At 33.5% G+C, this 26141-nt stretch overlaps 2 protein-coding genes across 2 annotated transcripts in view; one reads left to right on the top strand and one right to left on the bottom strand.

The window, feature by feature from the left end:
* The first annotated feature begins 70 nt into the window (after positions 1-70).
* On the top strand, positions 71-20476 carry LOC125681182 (TBC domain-containing protein kinase-like protein). The gene is made up of 26 exons (XM_056154684.1): positions 71-172; positions 1938-2132; positions 3047-3119; positions 4236-4350; positions 4492-4565; positions 4747-4894; positions 4989-5058; positions 5860-5915; positions 6209-6270; positions 6446-6503; positions 7422-7515; positions 9957-10095; positions 11322-11421; positions 12951-13000; positions 13141-13246; positions 15431-15565; positions 15973-16035; positions 16409-16586; positions 16709-16792; positions 16870-16955; positions 17067-17103; positions 17408-17569; positions 17764-17930; positions 18309-18484; positions 19282-19441; positions 20039-20476. Exons 2-26 carry the CDS (start codon positions 1940-1942, stop codon positions 20150-20152), a joined length of 2700 nt encoding a protein of 899 aa, XP_056010659.1. The 5' UTR covers positions 71-172; positions 1938-1939; the 3' UTR covers positions 20153-20476.
* A 37-nt stretch (positions 20477-20513) lies between these two features.
* Positions 20514-26141, bottom strand: part of LOC125679336 (N(4)-(Beta-N-acetylglucosaminyl)-L-asparaginase-like) — a 7308-nt gene continuing 1680 nt past the window's right edge. The window contains exons 2-8 of the mRNA XM_056154685.1: positions 24784-24937; positions 24457-24569; positions 24109-24221; positions 23789-23979; positions 23565-23672; positions 23153-23286; positions 20514-21586 (exon numbers count right to left, since the gene is read on the bottom strand). Coding sequence (XP_056010660.1) covers positions 21492-21586; positions 23153-23286; positions 23565-23672; positions 23789-23979; positions 24109-24221; positions 24457-24569; positions 24784-24937 — 908 coding nt within the window. The 3' untranslated portion in view covers positions 20514-21491. The remainder of the gene's footprint in view (positions 21587-23152; positions 23287-23564; positions 23673-23788; positions 23980-24108; positions 24222-24456; positions 24570-24783; positions 24938-26141) is intronic.

Below are 26141 nucleotides of genomic sequence, written 5' to 3' on the forward strand. Positions count from 1 at the left end.
ATAGTAAGATCCAAGAAACTTTTATGCATCTGTCTATCTGTTTGTATTATATGCGAAACTATGTAAATTAAAAATTCAAGGCCACGCCCCCTGTGATCGTAATGTGAAAGTAAAACTACCAAAGCAGTACATGAGTAAAGGTCCGATATGTTATAAACGTAAACAAGTTAAAGTAAGTGATTTTATCACCATACAGTAATGTTGTTGATTATTAGTGTTATTTTTTAATCTCAGCATGTAATATTTCCTTTTGCTGTTACGAACAATAACAGGAACAATAAACAATCTTGAAGGGAGCAAAGTTCTAATGTGATCAAATTTTGAATCTTGGATACTTAAGGTAGCTCACTACACTAAAGCTTATACTCTTTATGACACTACGTCACAAGATAATGTTTAAATGTTTTGTGAAAGTATTTGTGTTGATCGATTTGTTTGTCCATCATCGTAGCTCAGTGGTTAAAGCATTGGGCTGGTGAACCGCAGATCTCGAGTTCAAATCCGCCAGAATCTTTTGTTCCTATGTGTTGAACAGGTTGGGAACACTTCCCCTATAGCGAGATATTCTCGCTAAAACGCGATTATCCCTCTCTAGCGAGAGTAAATATATCCCGTACAACCGAGAAAAACACCCGTGGAGTACATCTCAATCTGATTAAATTAAGATCTTTGATCCGCTCCATTATTGTTATGTTGCTACAAGGAAAAAACACAAACTAGTTAAGAGTGTGACAAAAACAGTAGAAGCCATTTAAAAAACTCTGCATACAATAAAAGTAGCGACATAACAATAACGGAGCGGATCAAAGATCTTATTTTAATCAGATTGAGTACATCTCTTCGTGTTTCACGTGAAAAGAAGAAAAAGTGCTAAAATGTCTGATACTTCTGCAAATATGTTAATCAAAACAAAAACACTCACTATGTGTATTGCATTTCAGACTGCTTCCCTCTTACGCAGCAACTTTGATATGCAATTTCTTGACTATGTTGTCAATTTCATAGAAACAATTCGCATCATGTTGAGTGTGTGTCGCACTTATTCAGCGTCGCACAGGATTTGCCATTATTTTCAATAAAGACACCGAAACACCTGTTTATGGTAATGTTTATTTCTCGCTAAAGAGGGATAATCACGTTTTAGCGAGAATATCTCGCTATAGGGGAAGTGTTCCCAACCTGTTGAAATAATTTTTTTGAAAATCGTGTTTTTATCCCAATTTGCATATTTTCTGCCTTTTTGACATATATACTTAATATATATCATCATATCTTTTATGATTAAATCAATTCATACTTATTTGAGAAACTATTTCTCGGTGTAGTTAGCCACCTTAAATATACATGAATTGATAAAAACAACAACAAAACCATATAGGTGGTTTTTGCAGGAATTCAAGATGGTTGAAATGAATTATGTACATAGTGGGGCAAATTTTTGTCTTTTAAATTTTTAATTCATTCCGGCAAAATTATTTTCTCATTTTCATGGAAAATATAAACAAATTCTAAATTGCTATGTAGTGCTATTACACAAACAAGATTTGGGTTTATATCAAGGATTTTTGGGTTTTTTGGGTTTATATCAGTGCAGATTCGAGAATATGCATGAAATTTAATTCGAATCTGGTTTTGCAATGTGGATAAGGGCACTTATATCTGATAACAGTCAGGTTCAATTCCTGTTCTTGGCATGAATATTTGAGGACTTTGTCTGTTGAATATTGACATAGTTAAATATAATACATAATAGGGAAGGGGTCAGTTTGATTAAACACTGCATCAGTCACCATTTGTGTTATTAACCATTATAATCTGATATCACATGGTCACTACATTTACAATATATAGTATTCTTTCACTATAGATATTAAGGTATTGAGATTATTCACGCATGTTAATATGAATGTTTTTATGTCTTTATTAATGTTTTTCAGATATGAATGAACTTGGGGATGCAGACTTTGGTTTGACAACATTTTTTGCTCGTACTCACCCAAATGACAAGTGTGGAGCTAATGGACTGCCTTTGACACCAAATTCTATAAAGATTTTAGGAAGATTTGAACACTTGAAAACCATCAACCATGAAAATGTTTGCAAATACATAGACATACAAAGAGGCAAACATGGTTAGTTTTGAATTTCCTTTCATGGGTGAATTATGTTTATATTATTCCTGTGATGAACTGGAATTTTGACATAGTTTGGAAAGATTTATGATAAATTAACAATTGTATGATTAGAAAATTCAAGAATTTTATTCTGTGCTTAAATTTTACAGATTCATGATTAAACAATCCAATCCTGAAATTTGCTGAAATCTTACAGATTCAGCAGATTATGGCCTATGTGTTTCTAAAACAACATCTTTCTTCTTCTTTGAAAGGACATAATTCATAGTTATCAAACTAATGCAGCCTAAGATATGATACTTTAAATCAATCTCTAATATCTGTTATCATCTTTGTTGAAAATCAATGTAGAAAATGCAGGTAACATAACGATTGCTCTGTTGTGCCATGTTCATTGTTTCCCCATTGTAACAATTCATCATATGTTAGGTAGCAGACATATTCAACTTTTTTTGGATATGAAATAGTGAAATTCAATGTACTGAGCTGGTAAAGCATGTGACCCTCTCACAGCTGAGTCAACTCATACAATAAACATTATATGGAAAATGCCTAAAATAAGGAATATTTATGAATTATATTTTTCAGAGAAATAGGAATATTTTTTACTAGGGGCAGTTTTTCCAGGTCAGCCTAAAGGGGAAATAAAGTATTTTGATAGAGGCCTTTCTGTATTTAGTATGATTTATTGATTTTATCATGATGACAGTTTTGACAATTTGCTACGGTAGTGTAGAATTTAAAGAATATGCAACAAGATCGAAGTTAATTGCATGTAATCTATTTTGGGAATTGAGGAAAATGTACTAATTGCATTTAAAATACCACATATCATCAGATGGCTACATATATTATTGATATGTAGATTCTTAGGGTCATTATGTTTATACTAAATGTCTTCTTTTTTCCAGAACGCTTAATGGTTGTTACAGAACATTATCAACAAAACCTGAAGAAAGTAGCAAAATCAGGAAAATACTCAGAGTAATTTGAAAATTTTATGTGTGGTCTTTTTTTTTCATTCAAAGAATTTCCAAACTTGAAGTCTTATCCTGCATTTGGTGATTTCAATGAGTAGCAGTAAAGCTTAAAAACTGGCAGAAATTTGCCAAAAGTTAAGATGGTTATATTTAAGGTAGCTCCACCTTCATGTGGCTTATCAAAATTAATGTTTCAAGGTAGATAAACTGTATTGATTTCCATTTAATATAGGTAAAGAAAATATATTTGTTGCTAACCTTTGAAAGATGTCAGACATACAAAAACAAAAGTTTGTATCAACATCAGAAATTGTACATTTTTATCAAAAATGATAAAAATACATTAAAACTGGTTAAAATGACAAAATTTTAATTTCAGTAGTTTCTAAAAACTTTCTTTATAAATGTTTATAAATTATTTGTGGATATCAAGGAAGTCATTGGATATCATATTAGACATACATGTACCACAGAGAAAATACATGTACCAGTGTAGGAGTTATTGCCCTTGATAGCATTTTTGTAGTATAGAAAATATATTATTTTTAGAAAATAGAAACCCTTTTGATATCAAATAGTTTACCAAACATTTTTTATCCTACCCAGTGAATAAAATTCCTCCAATTTCTATCATTAAAAAATTTTAATGACGTAAAGATTTTGCAAAAAAACCTATGACATCACATGAGGACAGAGCTACCTTAAAAAATTGCTCCATATGACTACCGAAAGATATTTTAGTAAATTTACATGTTTTTGATATCAAATGAGATTCTTTTAATGTCACTTTTAGCTACATTGTGTCATTGATTAAAGGTGGAAAATAGGTGAAAATGAAATTATGTTTATTTTTAGTTAATAGTTTGTACCAATTGTTGTCCTCAGACCTTTATACTTCTTGGTTAATGTCTAAAAAATCAAAACAGAATGGTACAGTTGAAATTGGTTTTAAATTAAGAAATTTAGTTTCTTATACTTGGCATTTAAATAGAGAATTTTAATTTATGCATTTCATCTTAATAGCATAAAGGTACATTGTACATATATATGTATGCACATGCATTCATGTGTACAAATGTATTTCCAGTCTTGCTTATACAAACTCATGATGATATTTTAGTGAGGACAATTTGGTATCATTGGCTTATGGGATTGTCAGAGGACTAGCGTATCTGAATAACAAGGGAATCACACATAGAAATCTGTCTCAAGAAAATATCCTATTCAATACCAAGGTAGGAATTCATAGTCAAACATTATGAGTACCGGTAAGTTGTTTTAAATCTCAGTATATGGGATATTGATTTTGTAGTGTTTATGAAAATAAATATAGTGATGTACTAACATGAGTAAACATAGTAACCATACATTGACAGGGAAAGGTGAAGTTATCAGAGTACGGTCTGTATCACATGACAGATTACGGAGCAGACATAGCGTTTCCTATTGGGTATGTGTTCATTTTTTCCCATAGGGGATACATGTGTCCATATTTTCCTGTGGGGAATGTGTTAATATTTTCCGATGGTGCATGTGCTCATTTTGCTACTTAGTTTTTTAATGTTTTCATTCAGGGAGTGGGGATAGTATTGTTCTTTACATTTTCTGATTATTCTAAATAAAATTTGTAGACACCCTCAGTACCTGTCCCCGGAGGTGCTGTGTGAGCTTCCGATACAATACGACGAACATTCTGAATCAGAGCCCACTGTGTTAATTCCCTCAGGACCAAAGTCTGATGTGTGGTCTCTTGGCCTGATTTTGCTTGAGGTTCTGACTGTGAGTATTAGAGCCTGATGGAGTATCTGATTTCAAAACAAGACTTGTGTATTTAATAACTATTTCTGACATCCATTTATTCTAACTGTTGTAGGGAGAAGAATTTTGGGGTGACCTGACCATTCCACAGGCATTTTTTAAAATTTTAAGCTTTGTGAACTCAGGTTTGTAGTAAACAAGTGATAAATTTTCAATTTTGATGTTTAGCAAAGTCATCTTAGAACTAACATGTTATTGCTATTCTGCAACACCAAAGAAAATGTCTAAAGAGCACTGCCAGTTACTTTTTAACCAATGAATGGTATATTTGGATGTTAATTTTTTCGGTGATTACTACTGCAGTAACGGATATACTGGACAGCTGTCACATTTTGCAGTATTGAGCATTGTTTTCTGTGTTTTTATACCCCCAAGATTGGGGGGTGGGGTGTGTGTGTGTGTGTGTGTGTATATTGTTTTTGTCCTGTCTGTCGTTCTGTAATTCTGTCTGAAACTTTAACCTTGCTAATAACATTTGAACAGTAAGTGATAGAGCTTTGATATTTCACATGAGTATTCCTTGTGACAAGACCTTTCCGTTGGTACTAAACCTTTTGACCTTGACATTAGACCTACTTTAATTTTTTTTTACATTGGTCATAACTTCTAAATGGTAAATATTAGAGCTTTCATATTGCACACAAGCATTTCTTGTGACAAAATCTTTCTACTGGTACCAAGATATTTGTCCTTGTGACCTTGGCCATCTTCGGAATTGGTCATTATCGGGAGCATTTGTGTTTCACAAACTTATCTTGTTGTTTTAGCTTTTTTCATCATGATAAAGTAATAATAATTCATATAGATACCAGGTAACAAATCTTCAAAAATCAAAATCACAAAAAATACATACAAACTGTGGCCTTACAGGAAAAAAACTAGTGATACATGTACAATATTGCAATATTTTAATCTATTCTTTCCAGATATTCATCCATTAGATACAATATGTAAGGACCTTAATGTTGAGGGTCATGTGAAGGTCAGTATTATTCTTTGAGATGGTTTTGTAAATTTGAAGTAATATCTGATATCCAGTGTGTTGTTTGTGCTTTAGAAATATTTCTCAACTAGGCAAGATACTCAAGTCCCTACAAAACAGAAATGATCTCAAACCACACAATTGGTCCATACAAATTTACATTAGCTATGATCACATAATTATGTACATCTGTATACATGTATACAGTACTGTTTAATACTTATTTTATTTTTGTTCTAATTCAATATAAAGAATGATGAAAAATTAAATTGTATTCCTATGATATATTACAGTCCCTTTCAAGAGATTTTATTGACTTCCTGAGACATTGTTTAGCTGCCTCTCCAAAAGACAGGTAGTGTAAAAATATTTCCATTCATTGAGAAAATAAATTGTAAAATGTGAATTTCCAAGTACAAGTACAGTGTACATGTGTTCCAGTATAAGTTTTTTGAGAATTGGATTACGTATTATATAAATGAATTTGAAATTGTTCTTTTTTTTTTTTTTTTTTTTTTTCAACAATTCAGATTAAATCCTAGTGAACTAGTGAAACATTCCCTCTTCAGAGACCTCAGACAGAATGATGTGAGTATTAAAATAGTGACACATGTAACATTATACATGTAGATACAACAACAGATCAGACTTGTTGGAATATTTACATATCGACTACAATTTTAAAAGTGCTCCCTCGATATATTGCCAACTTTTGTTCAAGATAAATTTGGGCAATAAAGCGGGGGTGGCAATATAACGAATTCATCATTAATGACTATTCACTGAGCATTCAAAAGAAATTCAATTCTGTAAATTTATTTGGGCTCCATTCTGTATCAACATTTAGATTCATAATTAGCCTGACCACCTGCATACCATGTCCAGCCTGTCACACTTCACCGCACTATACTCTCAAAGTACAGGTTTGATTACTGATGGCTGTTAAGTAATTGGTGTTATTATCAAGGGCAAACCCTACAAAGTTTGACCATTTGTTTGTAAAAATCAGTGGCAACAACAAGAAACAAAATTATTTATTCTCAAATAAATGCAACATGTATATTGTAGAAAAGTAATTTGTAATATATAATACAATATTGTACATACATGTAGCAAGCAGTTAATATGGAGGACATACCCTCTCTCTAATAACCATTAAAAATTTGCATAATTTATTAAGTACAATAACATTTTTACAATTAAGAAGCTGTTCAAATTTATATTTATCAGGTATATAGCATTATGCAGGGTTGGCATTATAACAGGGGTGGGGGATTGGGGAGAAATCTGTTCTTTAGGATTTTCAGGCAATAAGCATGAGTGGCATTATAACAAGGGGCAATATATTGCCCTCGGGGAATATGATTTTTCTTGGGTGAATAAATCTTCATATCTCCCTCACTATCATGCAATAAATGTATAATAGCATTCTAAACTGTATTTGGTGGAAACATCTTTATCATTTTGACTAACTTAGTAAACTTTAGCATAAATTATTTACTGTAGGTGATGAAGCAAAATGAACACCGACTCTTCTCTTCAGATCTGCGAAGTTTAGATTTAGAACTTCCTGTTCTGGGACAGAATGGGTACAGTAAAGGTATTATCAATAGCATTCTAAAATGTAGACAGATATTCTTAGTCAGGTACAGTAAAGGTATTATCTACAGGACTAATAGCATTCTAAAATGTAGACAGATAAAGGTATTATTTACAGACTAATAGCATTCTAAAATGTAGACAGGTAAAGGTATTATCTACAGACTAATAGCATTCTAAAATGTAGACAGATAAAGGTATTGTCTACAGACTAATAGCATTCTAAAATGTAGACAGATAAAGGTATTATCTACAGGACTAATAGCATTCTAAAATGTAGACAGATAAAGGTATTGTCTACAGACTATTATTATACCTCAGTATGAGAATGCCATGCAATGCGTAATCTGATTGGTCTAGACGGTCACGTGCCAGGGAGGACAAAACTTCATATCTCCCTCTCAGACATCATATTTCCCTATCATATTTACCCCTTGGGCAGCCTCGTGCATTTTCCATAAATTTACCGTCAAGGTAGACAAAGTGTATTGTGACGTCACAATAAGTCCGAGTCATTCTACTTTCATAGTTCGTAAGGCACAAAATATTCGGGTCTCTGATACACAGTTGAATCGCATGGTTTTGGTTTTGGTTGATACAAAAACAAGCAAGTAAATCAGCACTCAAGGAGAATGGAAATACAAAAACTGGTTATCATATCACTGTATTTCGTTGTTTGTACCTTTTACCGTAATACGTTGACGGCGCGGTGTTACCGTTAGGACGATCCCAGCTACATACAATGTAGATGAGCGGACTCCAATTTCAAATGTACTTTTGTAGTCTTGCTTTGTTTCGGTATAATAAACAATTTATTGCATGATTGTGAGGGAGATATGAAGATTTATTCACCCAAGAAAAATCATATTCCCCTCGGGCGTTGCCCTCGGGGAATATGATTTTTCTTGGGTGAATAAATCTTCATATCTCCCTCACTATCATGCAATAAATGTATAATAGCATTCTAAAATGTAGACAGATAAAGTATTATCTACAGGACTAATAGCATTCTAAAATGTAGACAGATAAAGGTATTGTCTACAGACTAATAGCATTCTAAAATGTAGACAGATAAAGGTATTATCTACAGGACTAATAGCATTCTAAAATGTAGACAGATATTCTTAGTCAGGTACAGTAAAGGTATTATCTACAGGACTAATAGCATTCTAAAATGTAGACAGATATTCTTAGTCAGGTTGCATTTATAAAGCTATACACATATTATACCAATAATAATTTGCTACATTAATTGCTCAGGGGATATGTTCATGAATTGCATTATTTCAGCCTTCGCAATATTTTCCAAAAGTTAAGAATCATTTGTTGCAAGTGAAAGACACACAAATCATCAGTAGAATCAATGTTGCTTACTGATATCTCTTAATATTGCCATACTCCTACTGACTTTTGTACTTTGACATCATTATCTGCGTTGATTATTTTCAAATTAATGAAATTGCATGAGATATGCAAAAATATTTTAAGCCTTTAACCAATTTTTCATGTGTGCCACATCCTCCACTCCAATTCTCATGTAGATTTGAAAAGCATTACTGACCAAACTATGCCATTCACAAACCCACGTCACACAATCTTCTTTGGACCAGACTAAATTATGTATACATCTTCGTGGATAGGGAGTAACCAGTGTATATGTGCAATAATAAGATCTGGTTTTAATGTTCCAAATTTATTCTGCCTCCTCCTGAGAGGGTGAAATACTGAAACATAACAACAAAGGTACATAAGTAAGAATTCACATAGAAAATAACTGACTATATGACAATTACGAACCATTTCCAATCCTAGTGACCAATCCGAATTTTATACAATGCCAAAATTGGAAAATAAACGAAAATGGAAGTTCTACACAGAAGCGATTCTTAATTTTAAACTCTACAAACTTACCTACCAAAAAATCAATGTACACACACAAATATGCGAGACGGTAAGTAACAGTAATATTAATCAAAGATTTGATACACAAAATACATTGGACTGGTCCATGTTTTATACCTAGCCTGAGCCAATGATCAACATGTGTATTGAGTAATAAGTATAAATGCACAAAATCTCACTCAAAAACTGCATGAAAGCATCAATATACATCACGAACAATGTGATTAACATTATGCACTTGATAAACACTTACTCTTTGGCTCTTGATAGCTCGAAAAATTAAAAATTTTACACAGCGTGTTTGCGGGAAAAGCAGTGATTCTAAATAAAAAACTAACAACTGCAAAACGAGCAAATAAGAAAATTCCGGAATTACAATTCCATCACAGTATATAAATGTTTCAACACAATGAAAAATAATTATTTCACTGTGTGTTTCTGCTATAAGACAGTTTATTAGTGGTTCAACATCATCTTGATCACATCACCATTTCCACAGATTTTTGTGATTTATTTGAAACCATTAATTGTGCATGTTAGATTTGAATGAGGATCACCTGTCTCAGAGGTCAATGGAGGAGATCTACTACTTATGGAGACTAGCAGGAGGAGAATTGTTTGGTGCACTGAAGAAAGAGGGACTAGTCAAAACAAAGCCTCCCATTCATCTCTTGCCATAGTAGGTGACACCTGTTATCAGTCTAATAGAGTGAGATTTCCCCCCTAATATTTGTCCAGAAAACTAGGATTTCTCTTTGAAAAATTGGCTCTAGAGTAAAATTTCCCCCATGGAAAACAAGTTCTAGAGTAGGATATCCACATAGAAAACCCACTTCAGATTTATTCAAGGAGAGAAATTTTGCTCTAATTTACATTTATGAAAGGTGAAGATAATGAAGTGATCAATCTCATAACTCCTATAAGCAATACAAAATAGATAGTTAGGCAAACACAGACCCCTGGACACCCCAGAGGTGGGATCAGGTGCCTAGGAGGAGTAAGCATCCCCTGTCGACCCATCACATCCGCTGTGAGCCCTATATCCTGATCAGGTGAACAGAGTTATCCGTAGTCAAAATCAGTGTGCCAAGAATGGCCTAACAATCGGTATGAAATATGTCAGACAGCATTTGACCCAATGATAGGTTGTATTGACGAACTAGATCGCTATAACGACCTTAGAATTTGCAGAATGCTGACTTCAATCAAGACTGTTGAAACACCTGTACCATCAACTTGTTTGTCAGTAGCTTGCCTCGATTGAAAAACTGACCATACACAGAACAAGCTCTTACGTATCGAATCAGTTGAAAGATATAAACATCATATGCAGGTGATAATGAAATAGAGTGTAACTTAGTAATTGGTTCTTTCCATGCTAGGAGGTGCATAATTCTGCTAGTTTACCCTTCCTTAAAATTTCACTTTATCACTCCATACTTTCTTGGCTCTGTGGAGCTTAGAACTCAATCATATAAATTTAGCTTTTCTGATCACAGTATCTGTTCCTGTCAGTGTTAAAACATTTTAGAACTTTTCTGAAAACCCTTTTGTCTGATGGAGGGTTTGTGCTGGATATGGGGAACTTCTGGAATCCTACATTAGATTAGGATTTCTAGGGATAAGCTGGCTATGGGTGACTTCACAAATCGTACATTAGATTAGGATTTCTAGGGATAAGCTGGCTATGAGGGAAATCCTACTGGATAACACTGTTTTATCAGTTCAATTTTTCAGTGAATTTTTATTATATACATGTACTAATCATACATCAAAGAATAACCTATATGATAACGTCATTGGATGACATGGATGCGGACGCTACTAGTACTCAAAATAAGTACATTTTGTTCACCTATTTCATTCTATGAGAAAACCATGAATTATTGATGATTTATTTTTAAGTTTCTCAACAATGGATGGTGAAGTTTTTGGCCAGAGGAGAGACCAGGCTGAGTTCTTAGATAGAACTATCATAATTCTGTCTCAGGAACAACTCAGGAAGGTACTGACTGTTCTCAGAGTTCCTCTATCATGTTGCATAAAAATCATGAAGTTGAGTTTTGGAAAGAGGATTTCATGACTGGGGATTTCTCTTCATTCTGAAAGAGCTGTGTTTGTACATCTAGATGTGCATCTGAGATAAATGTTATGAAGTAATGGAGGGCTTTATCTAATTAAGTTGGATGGTTCAAGGAATTTTAGGATGCAGATACTTGTGCATTAGCTGGAATAATGTGTCCCTCTCCGATTTTTTTTGGAGATATCTTGAGATCTCGCGATAACAAACATGACAGAGCAGACAAAAGATTTGCATGAAAAACACATTCATTAGACATGCCCAAGCACAAAGTTGGTACTTTTTTGGTGTAAACAACATTTGAGACAAATACACGGTGGTTATTACAGGTTATTCATGAAAATATGTTGTACCTTTATGAATATCCTATGGAATTTTAGCCCTCTCCCGAAAATGTCAGAATAAAAAAATCAGAGAGGGCTACATTATTGCAGCTACTTGTGCATAAGAACTTATAGAATAATCTTGATACTGACATAACTGTGGATTTGTTATTAAAGAAAATACTGTGCTAGCCTTCCTTTTCTGTGGTGCTGATAGATTTCTGTCATACCATGGTCAAATATGTTTTCAGAAAGGCCTCTGATCGATGTCCTTGCTTTGACCTCTTCATCTGTGACCTTTGACTTCTTTTGGAATTATAGATATTTGAATTTAGTATGTTTATACATGTATATTAGGAAAGGCAATCCCACAAGTGAATTTACATGTATATAATTAAGAAATAAATTATTATATAATTTCATTTTTGAAAATACAACCTTTCATTTCTGTTGGAATTCCCCGTCGTAAAATAGATGTTCTATATTTATCAAGATTCATGCATGCATTGATAATTCCAATGTTATTTATTACAATTGTTTTGATTGGACAAAAATAAAGCTGAACAAGAGTTTATACATCAATAAATCCGAAAATGCGATGTATTCGTACACGCCTGAAAACAAATAACATAATGCGGGCAAACTATTCAAATTTTTGCAATTTTTAATAAAGTGAATGAATTGGAATTATAAGAATCAAACATTCTTTTTGAAGAATTTATCGATGTGTAAACTCCAGACATTTTACTCACAAACTTAACATAAAAGTGCTTCACACTTTTATTCAGTTTGTGAGTAAAATGTCTGGAGTTTACACATTGATAAATTCTTCAGAAAGAATGTTTAATCCTATATTGTTCACAACTGCTCTGCATTTATGAGGAAAATGGCTATCATTACAATTTCTAAAGATATCGAAGACAAAAACATTGGAAATGTAATATAATGTTGTAAATTGTATAGAAACATTTCTCTACATTTTCATTCTCCTCTTGCAAGCTGTCTCTTTTTCACTCCACTTTCCAATGTGTTTGGATATTGCTCTGCTTTGTTGTGTAAATTTGTTTGTTAAAAAAATATAGAAAACTTCTGAACTGTGTGTAATGTCATGGTTGTGGTTGAATTTTACAGAGATTAAGTGAAATAGATGAAACCGCATATTACCCTCTGTTGGAAGATGAGTGAGTAATTCCTCTGGGTTTTTTTTCTTCAAAGGTTCAAAATTGAGAATTGATGATTTAGTGTTTCAGTTTTCATACCCAGTAATCATAATGTGTTTAAGTTTGAATTTCATAATCATATAAATTATTTTACGTTACAGAAATGGTCATGTTTCCACATCCTTGCCTTCATCTCCTAGCAACAGTGACCTTTCTGAAACAGCTAGCCTGCCTTTAGTTATCAAAGAAAAAGATATTGAGTATCAGGTAGTTACTGAAAAAGTATGATCTTCTGTGAGCTTTATGAGATTGAGAATGATTTGCAAGGTACATGTACTGTATCTGTGTGTGTGTGTTTATACACGTACATGTATATACATTTGTATATATCTATACTTATGAATTAACAAATTTTGCTGATAAACTCCGAAACCCTTGCTCCAGAGTTACTGCTTGCACCTTTAATATTGTTTCATATGTGAGGTGAAGTCCGTAGGCAACAATAGAATCTTACTTGATTAGTGAATATTATTTAATTAATCAAAAATCTACTTTTATTTTCAATAAACAACTCTGAAATAGCATAAATGAAAGTAATTAAGTGGCGGATCTAAACCAGTTTTCTTTTCTTTTTTTTAAATGACAACTTAAAATTATACGATATGAAGTAAATCGATTGTTTATCAGTGATTGGTTTTGATCTTACAGAAGAATTAAGTTTTGATTATTGTTGAATAAATAAAATATGCCTGTTAATTTCTTTAATCCATAAATTTAGTCTAGAATCATCTTCACTAGCGAAGATGGTCTGTGGTCTTGAATCAGCCTTAAAGTTATGGAAATTTCCTCGCCCAGAATGAGGCAACATCATAGATGCTTAGCTCTACAATCAATCGCATATTTTTTGGTCTTTCCGCCAAGCCGAGAAATTGCGATTGGTTTACAACATGATCAGCTTAAAATTGTATAGGTGTTCAGTGTTAGTTATACTTAATATGATATTTTTGATTAGGCCCATATTTATCATTTATGACGATTTATAATCATGTTACTAATATACATCTCATTCAATGAAGGACACGCCCCCTCCCGAGACCAACGGTCTAATACTTTGATAAATTTTAAATACAATATTCATCCGATATTTTTGATGTTCTTAATTTTTTCCGTGATTATAGAAGTCGCTGTTACGACTTTTTGTAATAATTCATTAACAGTTACTGATATGTACAAACACATGGATAAACACAAAAAAGTTTTTATTTTGGTTGAACATGTTTTATGATGACACAGATCTTAAAAGTAAGTACTAAGTCGAAAACTGTCCAATATGTCAGATATCGAATTGTCCAGGACTGTTGTGGGAAGTTTTCACCTTATAACTTTAAAGATAAAACATTTTCCCGAAATTAGGTTGTACACTACCTAACAATGTCCAAGAAATCAGGCCATAAGATGAAACAATGTGTATTCATAATTTTGCCCTAAAATTGTCGCAATGGACAAAAACTACTATTATAAAAACATTAATCACAATACCAAGTTTAAAATTTTGAAATTATGAAAGACCATTCATTTTGTCTTTGGTCAACTATTCCGCATGACGGATTACAATTGCATTTGTAAATTCATTATCTAATTTTCAATACGGAGGGAGAGCATTTATGTTACATAAGGAACATTTAATTTGGAGCTCCAAGTGATTTCCTAATAATCTAAGTTTTATTTACTTTAATATGATATCATTAAATATAACAATTAATGCACACAATTATTAAAAAAATGTTCTTAAATTCATTTGAATTAAAGACATTATTCATTCAATTCATGTGCGCAACAATTCAAACATGCTGTAAAAAGTCCTTCCTCTATGCAATATTATTTAATTGTGATTTCCTCTGTGTGTGTGTGTGTGTGTGTGTGTGTGTGTAAGAGAAAGAGAGAGCACTGGAAAGGCTATACAACCTAAAATTTTCGACACAACCCATGCCTTTCTTAAGAGACATATATTACATAAACAAATATCACATATAAACATGTATTACTTATAATACACTACGAAAAGGTAAAAATATTAATAATTTACACAGTTAACAAAAATGGCACACTAATAGACTAAATTAAGGAATGAACAATCTTTTTGTTGAAATGAAAAAGTTTTACACAATGTCATGCACAAATATGAAAAGAATCTCACAGTTTGCTTGATCAATAAACTTAAGGTGTAAATGCATCATATTGTATACATGTACTTCTTACATCATATTGTGTACACGTACTTCTTACATCATATTGTATACACGTACTTCTTACATCATATTGTGTACACGTACTTCTTACATCATATTGTGTGCACGTACTTCTTACATCATATTGTGTACACGTACTTCTTACATCATATTGTGTACACGTACTTCTTGCCCACTCATTATCTAATGTTCTATCCACCAGTTTCACAGAATCATTTTGTACGAGAGATTGATAAAAGGATATCCGTACAAGAAAAATCACATATGGAAGGAGGCCAGAGTAGACATTCCACCTTTGGTCAGAGCTAACGTTTGGGCAGCTCTTTTGGAAGTGGAGGTAAATACACATCTTTGTTTAAGTGTAGCTTCAACACAGGGGGTTATGTTGTCATTGTCCACAGTATACCTTAAAAATAATTTATTCTTCATTGAGCACAAATTCATTATTTCCCACCACCCAATGTGCCCTGTTGAATGGTGGGGAGGGGGGGGGGGGAGGGGGGGCATTAGTCATTTTACCAATACATATACCCTTCAATACAAATTCTATTTCAACCACTCATTTTCTGGTTTTTTTTAAAATATCATATTCATTAGATGCTTGTTGAGAGAATTATTGAAATTTTATTTTGACTAGGACAAATATTACCCCGACTGTGTATACAATGTCCATACGAATAGTCTTTTAGTAGAATCAGATTTATTGGACCAGATTTTATTGACCACTTTACATCATTCTCTCAGGGTGATATATACTCCAGATATGATTCAATTGACAAGGAAACCCCTACTACCACAGATAGACAGGTGAGTCACAGCGTGCTGTGAAATGGATGCTTACGGAAAATTACTTGACATTAATGATGTGTTATATTTCTTTACACTAATGACGGGATTATAATGCGAGACTTGTGCTGTATACTGGGCAATTTTTGCTCCATATATTCATCTCTCTGATGCTTTAAAATGATTTTGCCATGTTTTACATTCAACGTTACATAAGATTTTACCTCTTTAGAGTTACATCATTGTTTGATAACAATACTACATGTAGCCCCATTTTGAATTTGACTAAAACAATGTGAAAATGTAGTGAGAGTAAAATTATCCCAGTATTGTAAATATCATCGATCAATTATATCCTTACGTAATAGTCCCATTTTGTCTCTGTTGAGTCCAGATAGAAGTGGATATACCCCGCTGTCATCAATATCACGAGCTCCTTTCTTCTCCCATTGCCCACGCAAAGTTTAAGCGCATCCTGAAGGCCTGGGTGGTCAGTCACCCTCAGTATGTATACTGGCAGGGTCTGGATTCCCTGTCTGCTCCATTCCTTGCCCTCAACTTCAACAATGAAGGTATGTATTGCTGTACATTACAGTGTAATGTTATTTTCTTATATTGATTTTTATTTAGATGAAGAAATGTAGCTATCAGTTTCCTAAAGTCACTTTGTGGTTATTGCGTAAATATTTTTCAGCTTTGGCTTACACCTGTCTCTCGGCATTTATTCCAAAGTATCTACACAATTTCTTTTTGAAAGATAACTCTCAGGTCATTCAAGGTAAGAGACAGTTTATGGTGTATAAAAATTCTGTAGAAAATTATGACTTTGACTTATTACCAAGTTATCCATTGTAGAGTACCTAGCAGTCTTCTCTCATCTGATCACATTTCACGACCCTGAACTCAGCAACCATTTAGATGGCATTGGTTTTATACCAGATGTAAGTTGACCATTCGGAGATTTATGTCACAAAACTATTAAAGGACATGTATTTAATTTTATTTTACACTCAGAAGTTTGCAATTGATATTTTAAAACTTTTCTTTTCCAGTTGTATGCTATCCCATGGTTTCTCACTATGTTTGCTCGTATGTATCATTTTAAATAAGCTCATACAAGCATCATTTTAAATATGCTTGTATGCATCATATTTATCATGCTCATATTGTATCATTTTATAAATATGTTCGTATTCATCATTTTAAGTATGCTTGTATGTATCATTTCAAATAAGCTAGTATTATTTTAAATACACTCATATATACATGTATCATTTTAAATATTCTGTATTTTACTTACATGTAGTACATTCTTTGAAATACATTTCACAAGTTCAAATCATTTTTACCTTGTTGTCAAAGCTTTTTAATGTTATAATTGTTCCATCAACAGATGCGTTTCCACTTCATAAACTTGTTCATCTCTGGGACACACTGTTGCTTGGCAACTCCTCCTTCCCACTGTGTATTGGTGTAGCCATATTACAACAGTTCAGGGACCGTCTGCTATCTTATGGATTCAATGAATGTATTTTAATGTTCTCAGACATGCCAGGTTAGTTTTGAATTTCAACTTGCATTGTTTTCATAACATACATGCATTTTTATTTATAGAGGACAATTTCTCACAGCTAGCATATTGTAAAATGCTGATTACACATAAAGTTTGGACAGTATCAAGTGGAATTGAAATTAATTAATAAAAGTTGTTTTAATCCTTCCATTAATGACAATGCATCAATTACACAGAGATAGACATACAGACCTGTGTACAAGATTCCATCAGAATTTTCTGTAATACTCCGAAGAGTGCCACATTCCGACAGTATGCTAGAGAACTGAAGAAATCCAGGGACAGCAGACCTAATGTTTCATACTATTCCAGAGACTACAATGAACAGCCAAAATCAGAACTGGTATAATTACTTTGAGTATTAGATTCATCAATGAGAATACCATCCAAGATCAAGGCATGAGGGAATGTGTTCAGAATATATCATTATACCCGTAAATACCTGTATTTTTCAGTGGAGTTACATGTATCGAATATCGGGCAATTCTGGAGACGAGAATATTTAGCGGATTTTTCTAAAATTGTAGTTTGAAATATCAGCACTTCATTTTTGGGGGCATTTTCATTTAACAATTGTATCATAATATGAATAGGAATTTTGGAACTTTAATTTTTGGGACATTTTCATTATGTACCAAAAGAAGCCAACATTTTTAGCTCACCAAAATTACCTGATATACGGTTTATTGGTTATTTCATTATGAACTGTTCTTTTCTGCAGTCCATGGAACCAATTAAAGTTGAAGAGCTGAAGACAGAAAAGTGCTGTCGAATATCTGCAGAGGATTTGATAGAGTTGGGTGAACTCTGTGGCCCGGCCTCTTCCAAGAGTCCGACCAAGAGGAGGCCAAACAGTAAACCGGTGATTATTGTGATTGACATCAGAAATCCTGAGGAGTATCCTTACATCGTCATATAACTGCATCATCTCGTATAAATTATTGCAGAGAACTGACAAATGTTCCATGATATTTTCAGATGTCATAAAAGGTAGATAATTATGCAACAGATATAATAGGATTACATGTAGTGAAGATCTCATAAGTAACAAAATGATGTCATTTAATCTAGGGGCACCTGCCTCATTTCTTTCCATTTTATTGCTGTAATTTAACATCACACCCCCAAATCTAGGACACAGAAAGTTTGTATGATAACAAGCATTCCGAGAGCATTGCATGGCAATACATAGTCCCCTATCGGTTGCAAAAATGATTGAACCGCAACAATATTCGAACTTCATTATGTAGGTTATGGTAAAGGGAAATATTGGGGAACCAGGATAGAAATGGTTGGAAATCAACTATTTTTCTAAGTCCAAGGGCAATAAGTTAGTGAAAATTCAACAGACTGAGACAATATTCGAACCTGATCTGCAACTTGTTACGGCAAAGCAATGATCCAAATATGAAATAAATATCTGCAAAAACACAGAAAGAAAGAGTGGAAAACTGATTTATTGGACTGACAGACAGACGGAGTGCAAACCTAAAGTCCCCTTCGTTGTTGGTAGGGGACTAAAAGACTAAAAATATTAGTATTTTTGTTGATAATCCTCAGTTATATGTGCACAACCCCATGTAAAATTGAAAAGGACTGCCTTCGAAGTTTTTTCTTTTTTAAATATGCTTTTAAAAACATTTGAAAACTTGATATTGTTACTTCTAGTGTTTTGAGTTCTTGACATTTAAAAGCTATGCTAAGGGGACCATTCCTGGCAGCATCAACATCCCCTTTCCCTCTGCCTTCTCACCAGAAGGGGATCTGAATCCCTGCCCAGCAGTGAACACACTGAATCAAAACAAGGGTCAAGTCAAGGTCATTGTAGGTAGCAGAGGAAAAAACTCAAGCAATGTAAGTAGACAATGATCTTTTCTATGTTTTTGCAAATGATTTCAAAAAGCAATCTATAAATCTCCAATCCGAGTTGCAGTTTGCACATTCATTCCCAATAACATTTTGCATGTGTTAATCTTTGTTTATAACCAATTAAATATAATCCTGAAGAAAGTAATTACATGTATCATGGTTCAACATAACTTGACAAGTTTTGCTGAAAGATAGGCATGATATTTTTAAACTAATAATTGGGTGTGAATGTGTCGAAACAAGTACAAGAACAGCATTGATAGGGGAGGGCTTGTGTAGGCTAAGCCTGCTGCTCAATCTCATCAATTTATTGAATAAATATTGTTTAAATTTAAACTGATACAAGAAAATCTAGTAAAACCTAGAGAGCAAGTGCTGTACAAAGAACGACAACTCTGGGCAACATTTGCAATATGTCATAACCACCTTCCTTATGATACATGTACATTTTTGTAAGTGAACCTTACTGAAGCAGCATAAATAAATTATAAAAATGCTGATCTTGAAGTACTGTATCATGTGCACACTTGTAGATAATGTTATTTTGTATTCAGTCCATATTTTTTGGGTCGATACTTGTAGTTTGCTGCTGACCTGGTGAGACTGGGCTATCAGAAGGTGTGTGTACTACACAAAGGTATTGATGTCCTGAGATCTACAAGTATCCTGACTGTGCCTCCTGCAGATTACTTCTGATCTTCAGCAGTTAAGACCTGTCGCTGAGGTTTAAGTCTGTCTCGTACATTACAGACACAGTGCTGCATATGACTGTACGAGGATGTACATGTACACTGCATTCTTAAAAAACATCTGTACAGTGAAGAGAGTTAATCTAAAAGATACCAATTAGCCTTATAAGGAATTTCACATTTAGAATTTTAAACTGACTGAAGAGACAAGAGGAGGACATGTGTAGAGGGTCCAATAATGTACACCATGTACAGTTCTATTGTGCAATATTGTTATGACTTTTGTTGAAAATAACTTTTTGAAAAATAAAGTTTTTTAAATATCCTGAAAGTTTGTTTTGTTTGAGTCTATGAATGAGGAATACATGTACATATAATTTTTTATTCTGTAAAAAAACCATGCATTACAATTTAAATACACTGTACATGTATTGTGGAGAATAAACAAGCCGCATAATGCATCACTACTCATTCAAGTAACATATAGTCAGGTTACCGAGACTTGTCTGCAATTATCAGGTACAAACTGTAGAACTATGTTAGACTAGTCAGCGAGTTTCAAGTTACTGCTAGAAGACCAGTTTCCCCTGAATTTTATACATGCCTTTACAATAGCCCTATGAACTTATTGTTTCTTGCAAGTTGGGTTTTTCTAAGTGGAAGAAAATTAAAGGCATGGCTGATTTTTACACTTTAAATGTACCAGAGCTTAAACAATATTTTCAAAAATGGGTGTTACATGCACATCAGTTCACAATGTAGAACATAACTGCTTCTTGACATTATACCAGCCAACAGCCTGAGAAGGGGAGACTTGTGACCACATCTAGTCTATATATTGCAGAAATTATTGTTCTCTGTATTAAAAGACGAATATTTCAAATGTTCAATACATTGCCCTTCCCTCTCTTTTTGCAAAAGTATTGAGGTATGGCTGTCGGCCTGCCACTTCTGCACCAACACATTTCTTGTATCAGCGTGTTGGCCCTCTGCAGCACATTATATCACATTGGAGAACTTGTACTACACATACTTGTACATGTATCGTCTACACTGGAAATCGCACGATACACGACGACAACCAAAACTTCAAAATCATGTGACTGGAGTGTGTATATTCAGAATAAAACAGTGTTCTGGCAGTAACTCAAAACTCTCCTATTTTCATGGATATAGATTCTGTACATCAAAAGATATAAATTTGTACTTCATTGAGGTTTTAAATTCATAGAACAGGGCTACCCACAAAATTTCATCCTCCAAAGATATACTGAATCCACATTATTTATAAATGCTTGTAATCACAGAAATGCTGGAAAGACAATTGTTACCAATTCTGTATAAAGTTATACACATTTTACAGAGAACAAATTAACTTTATCAGGATTGTCCATCACAGAATAATGGAATGTACCAATACCAGAGCCATGGCATGCTGCGCCTGTAATGAGACAAAATAACAGTCAATCAAATGTAACATTACAGAATTATATAATCCCATTAAAAGTAACAGCACACATTTACAGCTATAAACACAATCCCAATCAAATGTAACATTACACAATTATAACGAAACACAATCCCAATCAAATGTAATATTACACAATTATAACGAAACACAATCCCAATCAAATGTAACATTACACAAATATAACGAAACACAATCCCAATCAAATGTAACATTACATAATTATAACGAAACACAATCCCAATCAAATGTAACATTACACAATTATAACGAAACACAATCCCAATCAAATGTAACATTACACAAATACAACGAAACACAATCCCAATCAAATGTAACATTACACAATTATAGCTAAACATAGAATTCCATTAAAAGTAACGACACACAATTACAGCTAAGGGTAAACATACAATCCCATTCAAACATATTGTCAGCTACCCACAGTTGATTTCGATTCGTTCCTCTCTCCATCCCAGAGAATTTGAAGAGTAATCAAGTAAGGGTATCTGATGATGATTGAAATGTTACAGCACACAATCTCATTCAAACAGCACACATTTACAGCTAGAAACACACAATCCCATTCAAACCTAGCAACATGAACATGAAATTTCAACTAAGGCTAAATACAGAATCCCATTCAAACATGATAGCACACAATTACAGCATGTAAACAAATTACATTTTTAGCTCACCTGAGCTGAAAGCTCAAGTGAGCTTTTCTGATTGCCTCTTGTCTGTCATCTGTCTGTATACTTTTTATATTTTCGACTTCTTCTTCAGAACCACTGGGCCAATTTCAACCAAACTTGGCAAAAGCATCCTTGATTGAAGGGCTTTCAACTTTGTTCAAATGAAGGGCCATGTCCCTTTCAAAGGGGAGATAATCACAAAAATCCAAACATAGGGTGGGGTCATTTAAAAATCTTCTCAAGAACCACCGGGCTAGAAAAGCTAAAATTTACATGAAAGGTTCCTGACATAGTGCAGATCAAGTTTGTTAAAAATCATGGCCCCTGTTGGTTGGATGGGGCCACAATAGGGGATCAAAGTTTTACATACAAATATATAGGAAAAATCTTTAAAAACCTTCTTCTCAAAAAGTACCGGGCCAGGAAAGTTGAAATTTACACGAAAGCTTCCGGACATACTGCACATTCAAGTTTATGAAAATCATGGCTCCCGGGGGTAAGATGAGGCGACAATAGGGGATCAAAGTTTTACACACAAATATATAGGGAAAATCATTAAAAACCTTCTGAAAAATCACTGGGCCAGAAAAGTTTACATTTGCATGAAAGCTTCCGACATAGTCCACATTCCAATTTTGAAAAAATCATGGCCACCGGGAGTAGGTTGGGGCCACAATAGGGATCAAAGTTTTACATGCGAATATAGAGGAAAAATCTATAAATATGAGCCAAGGTGACTCAGGTGTGCGATGTGGCCCATGGGCCTCTTGTTAAATTATGAAATACTTTTTTTAAATGTAGATGTTTTGAATGAAAATCAAGGAGCTCATTCTTTATTACTTACCATGTTCTCCTTTATTATTTACTGCAATCACAGCTCCATTAAAATCTGGGAAGTACTTGATGATGGGTTTGATGGAGAAGAGAGCAGCATTTGATGGGCTTGTTCCACTCCCCATTAGCTGCACAGCTGTGTATCTAAAGCACAAATATAGTCAACCCAGGCATGGATTACATCAAAGAAAAAGCTGTTTTAAATAAACTGACATTTTCATTACAGATGTCAGAGAATTTTTATAGAATAAAAATATTTACTGCATAATTAGTAATAGAAAACATCTGTTCCATTTCTAATATCTAAATAATGTTATATGGAGTAGTAAGGACAAAATAGGTGACATTTAATTTGTGATTGAATGTCGAATTGATATTGATAGGTACCCAAAAGTATGTCTTAAAAGTTGACAATGACTTACGAGGGTAGAAACCTCATCATAATATCACCATCTCCTGTGGCGGCTGCTCCACCCATTCCATTCTGAGCATAGGACCCTGCCCCTACCACTGGGGAATCACCAACTCGACTATAAGGAAAATTGTGTTTTCTAGATAGTCATATTCATTGAAATTATAGCTGGTTACATTGAATAGAATCTAGCTCATATAAAGATAAATGTGCTTGTGCATTTAATTAAATTACCCTGGTACTTTGTGATTTAGTCCATTTGTTGTGGTTCCAGAGACCACATGCCCATTTTTATCAACTGCCACCATTCCAATTGTATCATGGTTTAAATAACTGACTTGTTTGTCTTCTCTGTTCTGTATTTTGGATAAAACAGCATTTGGATTGTAAGGGCCACAGCTCTTCTTGGGATCTGGACTGACATTCTATAAATTATGGAAATGTGTTGAATTTGACATATATTAATTTTCCTGTACTTAAAATTACTTTTGGTAAAGAATTATCTCATGTAGGATCAATTACTGAAGTAAGAAATACTATATATGTTATCTTACCACTCTAAAATTAGGCTGACAGTTGTTTTCCTTCCACTGCTTGTACATCATATCAGATTTGTTAGAACTGAGGTCACTTTCTTTGAAGCCCATTTCTACAGCAAACTTGGTAGCTGCACACACAAATAAACATAATATACTGTAAATTGCAGACTGTTTTGTTTATTTATCAAGTCAAAATAGAAGAATAAGGGTATATTGTTTTATTGTATGTACTTAAGTTACTATTGATATACACATTTTGAAAAACATGTATACCAATACATGTATGTACATGTATATGCATAGAAAGAAGTAAATCCCAAATTTTGTTGTCATTGCATTATTCCCTGCCTAAAAATAACTTACCCAGTTCTCCTGCTAAGAGAGTATGGTCTGTTCTTTCCATGATCATGCGTGCTACACTAATTGCAGAGCTTATATTCCTCAAACAACCAACAGAACCCACATCCATTGTTTCCCTGTAGAGTCAAAGATGTACTTGTCTTATTACCCCTATTCAGTACGAATTTAAATTTCCTTAAATGAGGTAACAAAAAATATGCAATTAACAATAATTAAGGCAATTATGGTTTGCAATGCATCCCTGTACTTCTGTTAATTTCAATAATGGTGAAAGCTCTAAAAAGTAAGGAATATCATGTTCTTAACTGAAAATTTTCTGTATTCACCTACCCATCCATTATCATTGCATCTAAAGTAACCTCCCCATTTTCATCTGGGTCACTTCCTTCTCCAACTGAGCCATCACATCTTAGAACTTCACACCTGGAACAACCTTTCTCAACAGCATCTACAGCACTTCCTCCATTCAAAAACTGATTATAACCTTCCAAGGAGCAAAACATTTGAAAGTCAAATTATAGCAATAGTAATGAGATAGGCCTTGCAAAACAGGCTCTAACAGTTAACTGAGTGTAAACAGGGAAGATCTGAGCATTTGTAATTTTGTTTTGATCAAGAAAATTCTCTAAAATGGTAGACAAATTCGACATCAAAGGATTAAAAAATAATGAAAATACACTCTGTAACAAGTCATTCTAAAATAATTACAGTTATTGATATGAAAAATTTGTTGCACATATATTCAATTCACAAGTCAAAACAATTCAACCTAATGGCAGCACCATCAACATATAGTGTTAAATCTAAAGCAAACTAGCATGGAGCCACGCCATGCCCTTTTTGGCTGGCGCCATGCCCTTTTTAATTGTACCATGCCCTTCTTTCTCTATATATATATTTTTTTAAATATTTGTTAATATAAACAATTGTTCTTTATTTCACAAGGTTGATTGAAGTTTAAAATCAAGGTAGCAGGTATTAACTTTTAAAGAGGCTAAATGATTATTCTATTACTATCATAGTATGATACAATGAAAGTGCCCCGAAATTGTCTTGCCGCGACGAAAACTGCCCTTTTGAACAAATGATATGTGTGCCCTCTCTAGATCCTAGATTTAACACTAACATATTGGAATGATATTGCCTTTGATCTTCTTCACCGGAATTGTATAATCTTGACCGTGCACAACAGCTTGGAATTTGTATAATCTTCATTTTGAAATCAAAGTACTAGGTAGAGGTACATGTATCTATATCAATCTGGCAGGTCTAACTGGTGTAATCATCTGCGAGAATTCTTACAACTGTAACCTGCTATTCTTCCTTCAATTAACATATTACTGAGGACAAATTTTCTTCTATCTAGGAATTCTTCATTTGTCAGTAAGCTTTTATGTACATGTACATATTATCTGTTCACCTGACTCTTTTATTAATAGATCATGATGAAAATATAAATTAACCATAAACTGTAAGATAATATTACATGTATAAAATTTTATGCTCATGCATATATATATGAAGCTGCTATTTTAAATAATTCCTTGGGGACGGAAACAACACCACCCCCAAATGATATAAACCTTCCAAAAATTCCCAAAATAACTCTCAAAACCAGTCATAATGAAATCATAACCTGAATGAATACAAAACACCTTTTTCACTTTGTCTCCAGCCATTTGTGGCTG

Source organism: Ostrea edulis, chromosome 2 (assembly GCF_947568905.1).
Source record: "Ostrea edulis chromosome 2, xbOstEdul1.1, whole genome shotgun sequence".
Taxonomy (NCBI): domain Eukaryota; kingdom Metazoa; phylum Mollusca; class Bivalvia; order Ostreida; family Ostreidae; genus Ostrea; species Ostrea edulis.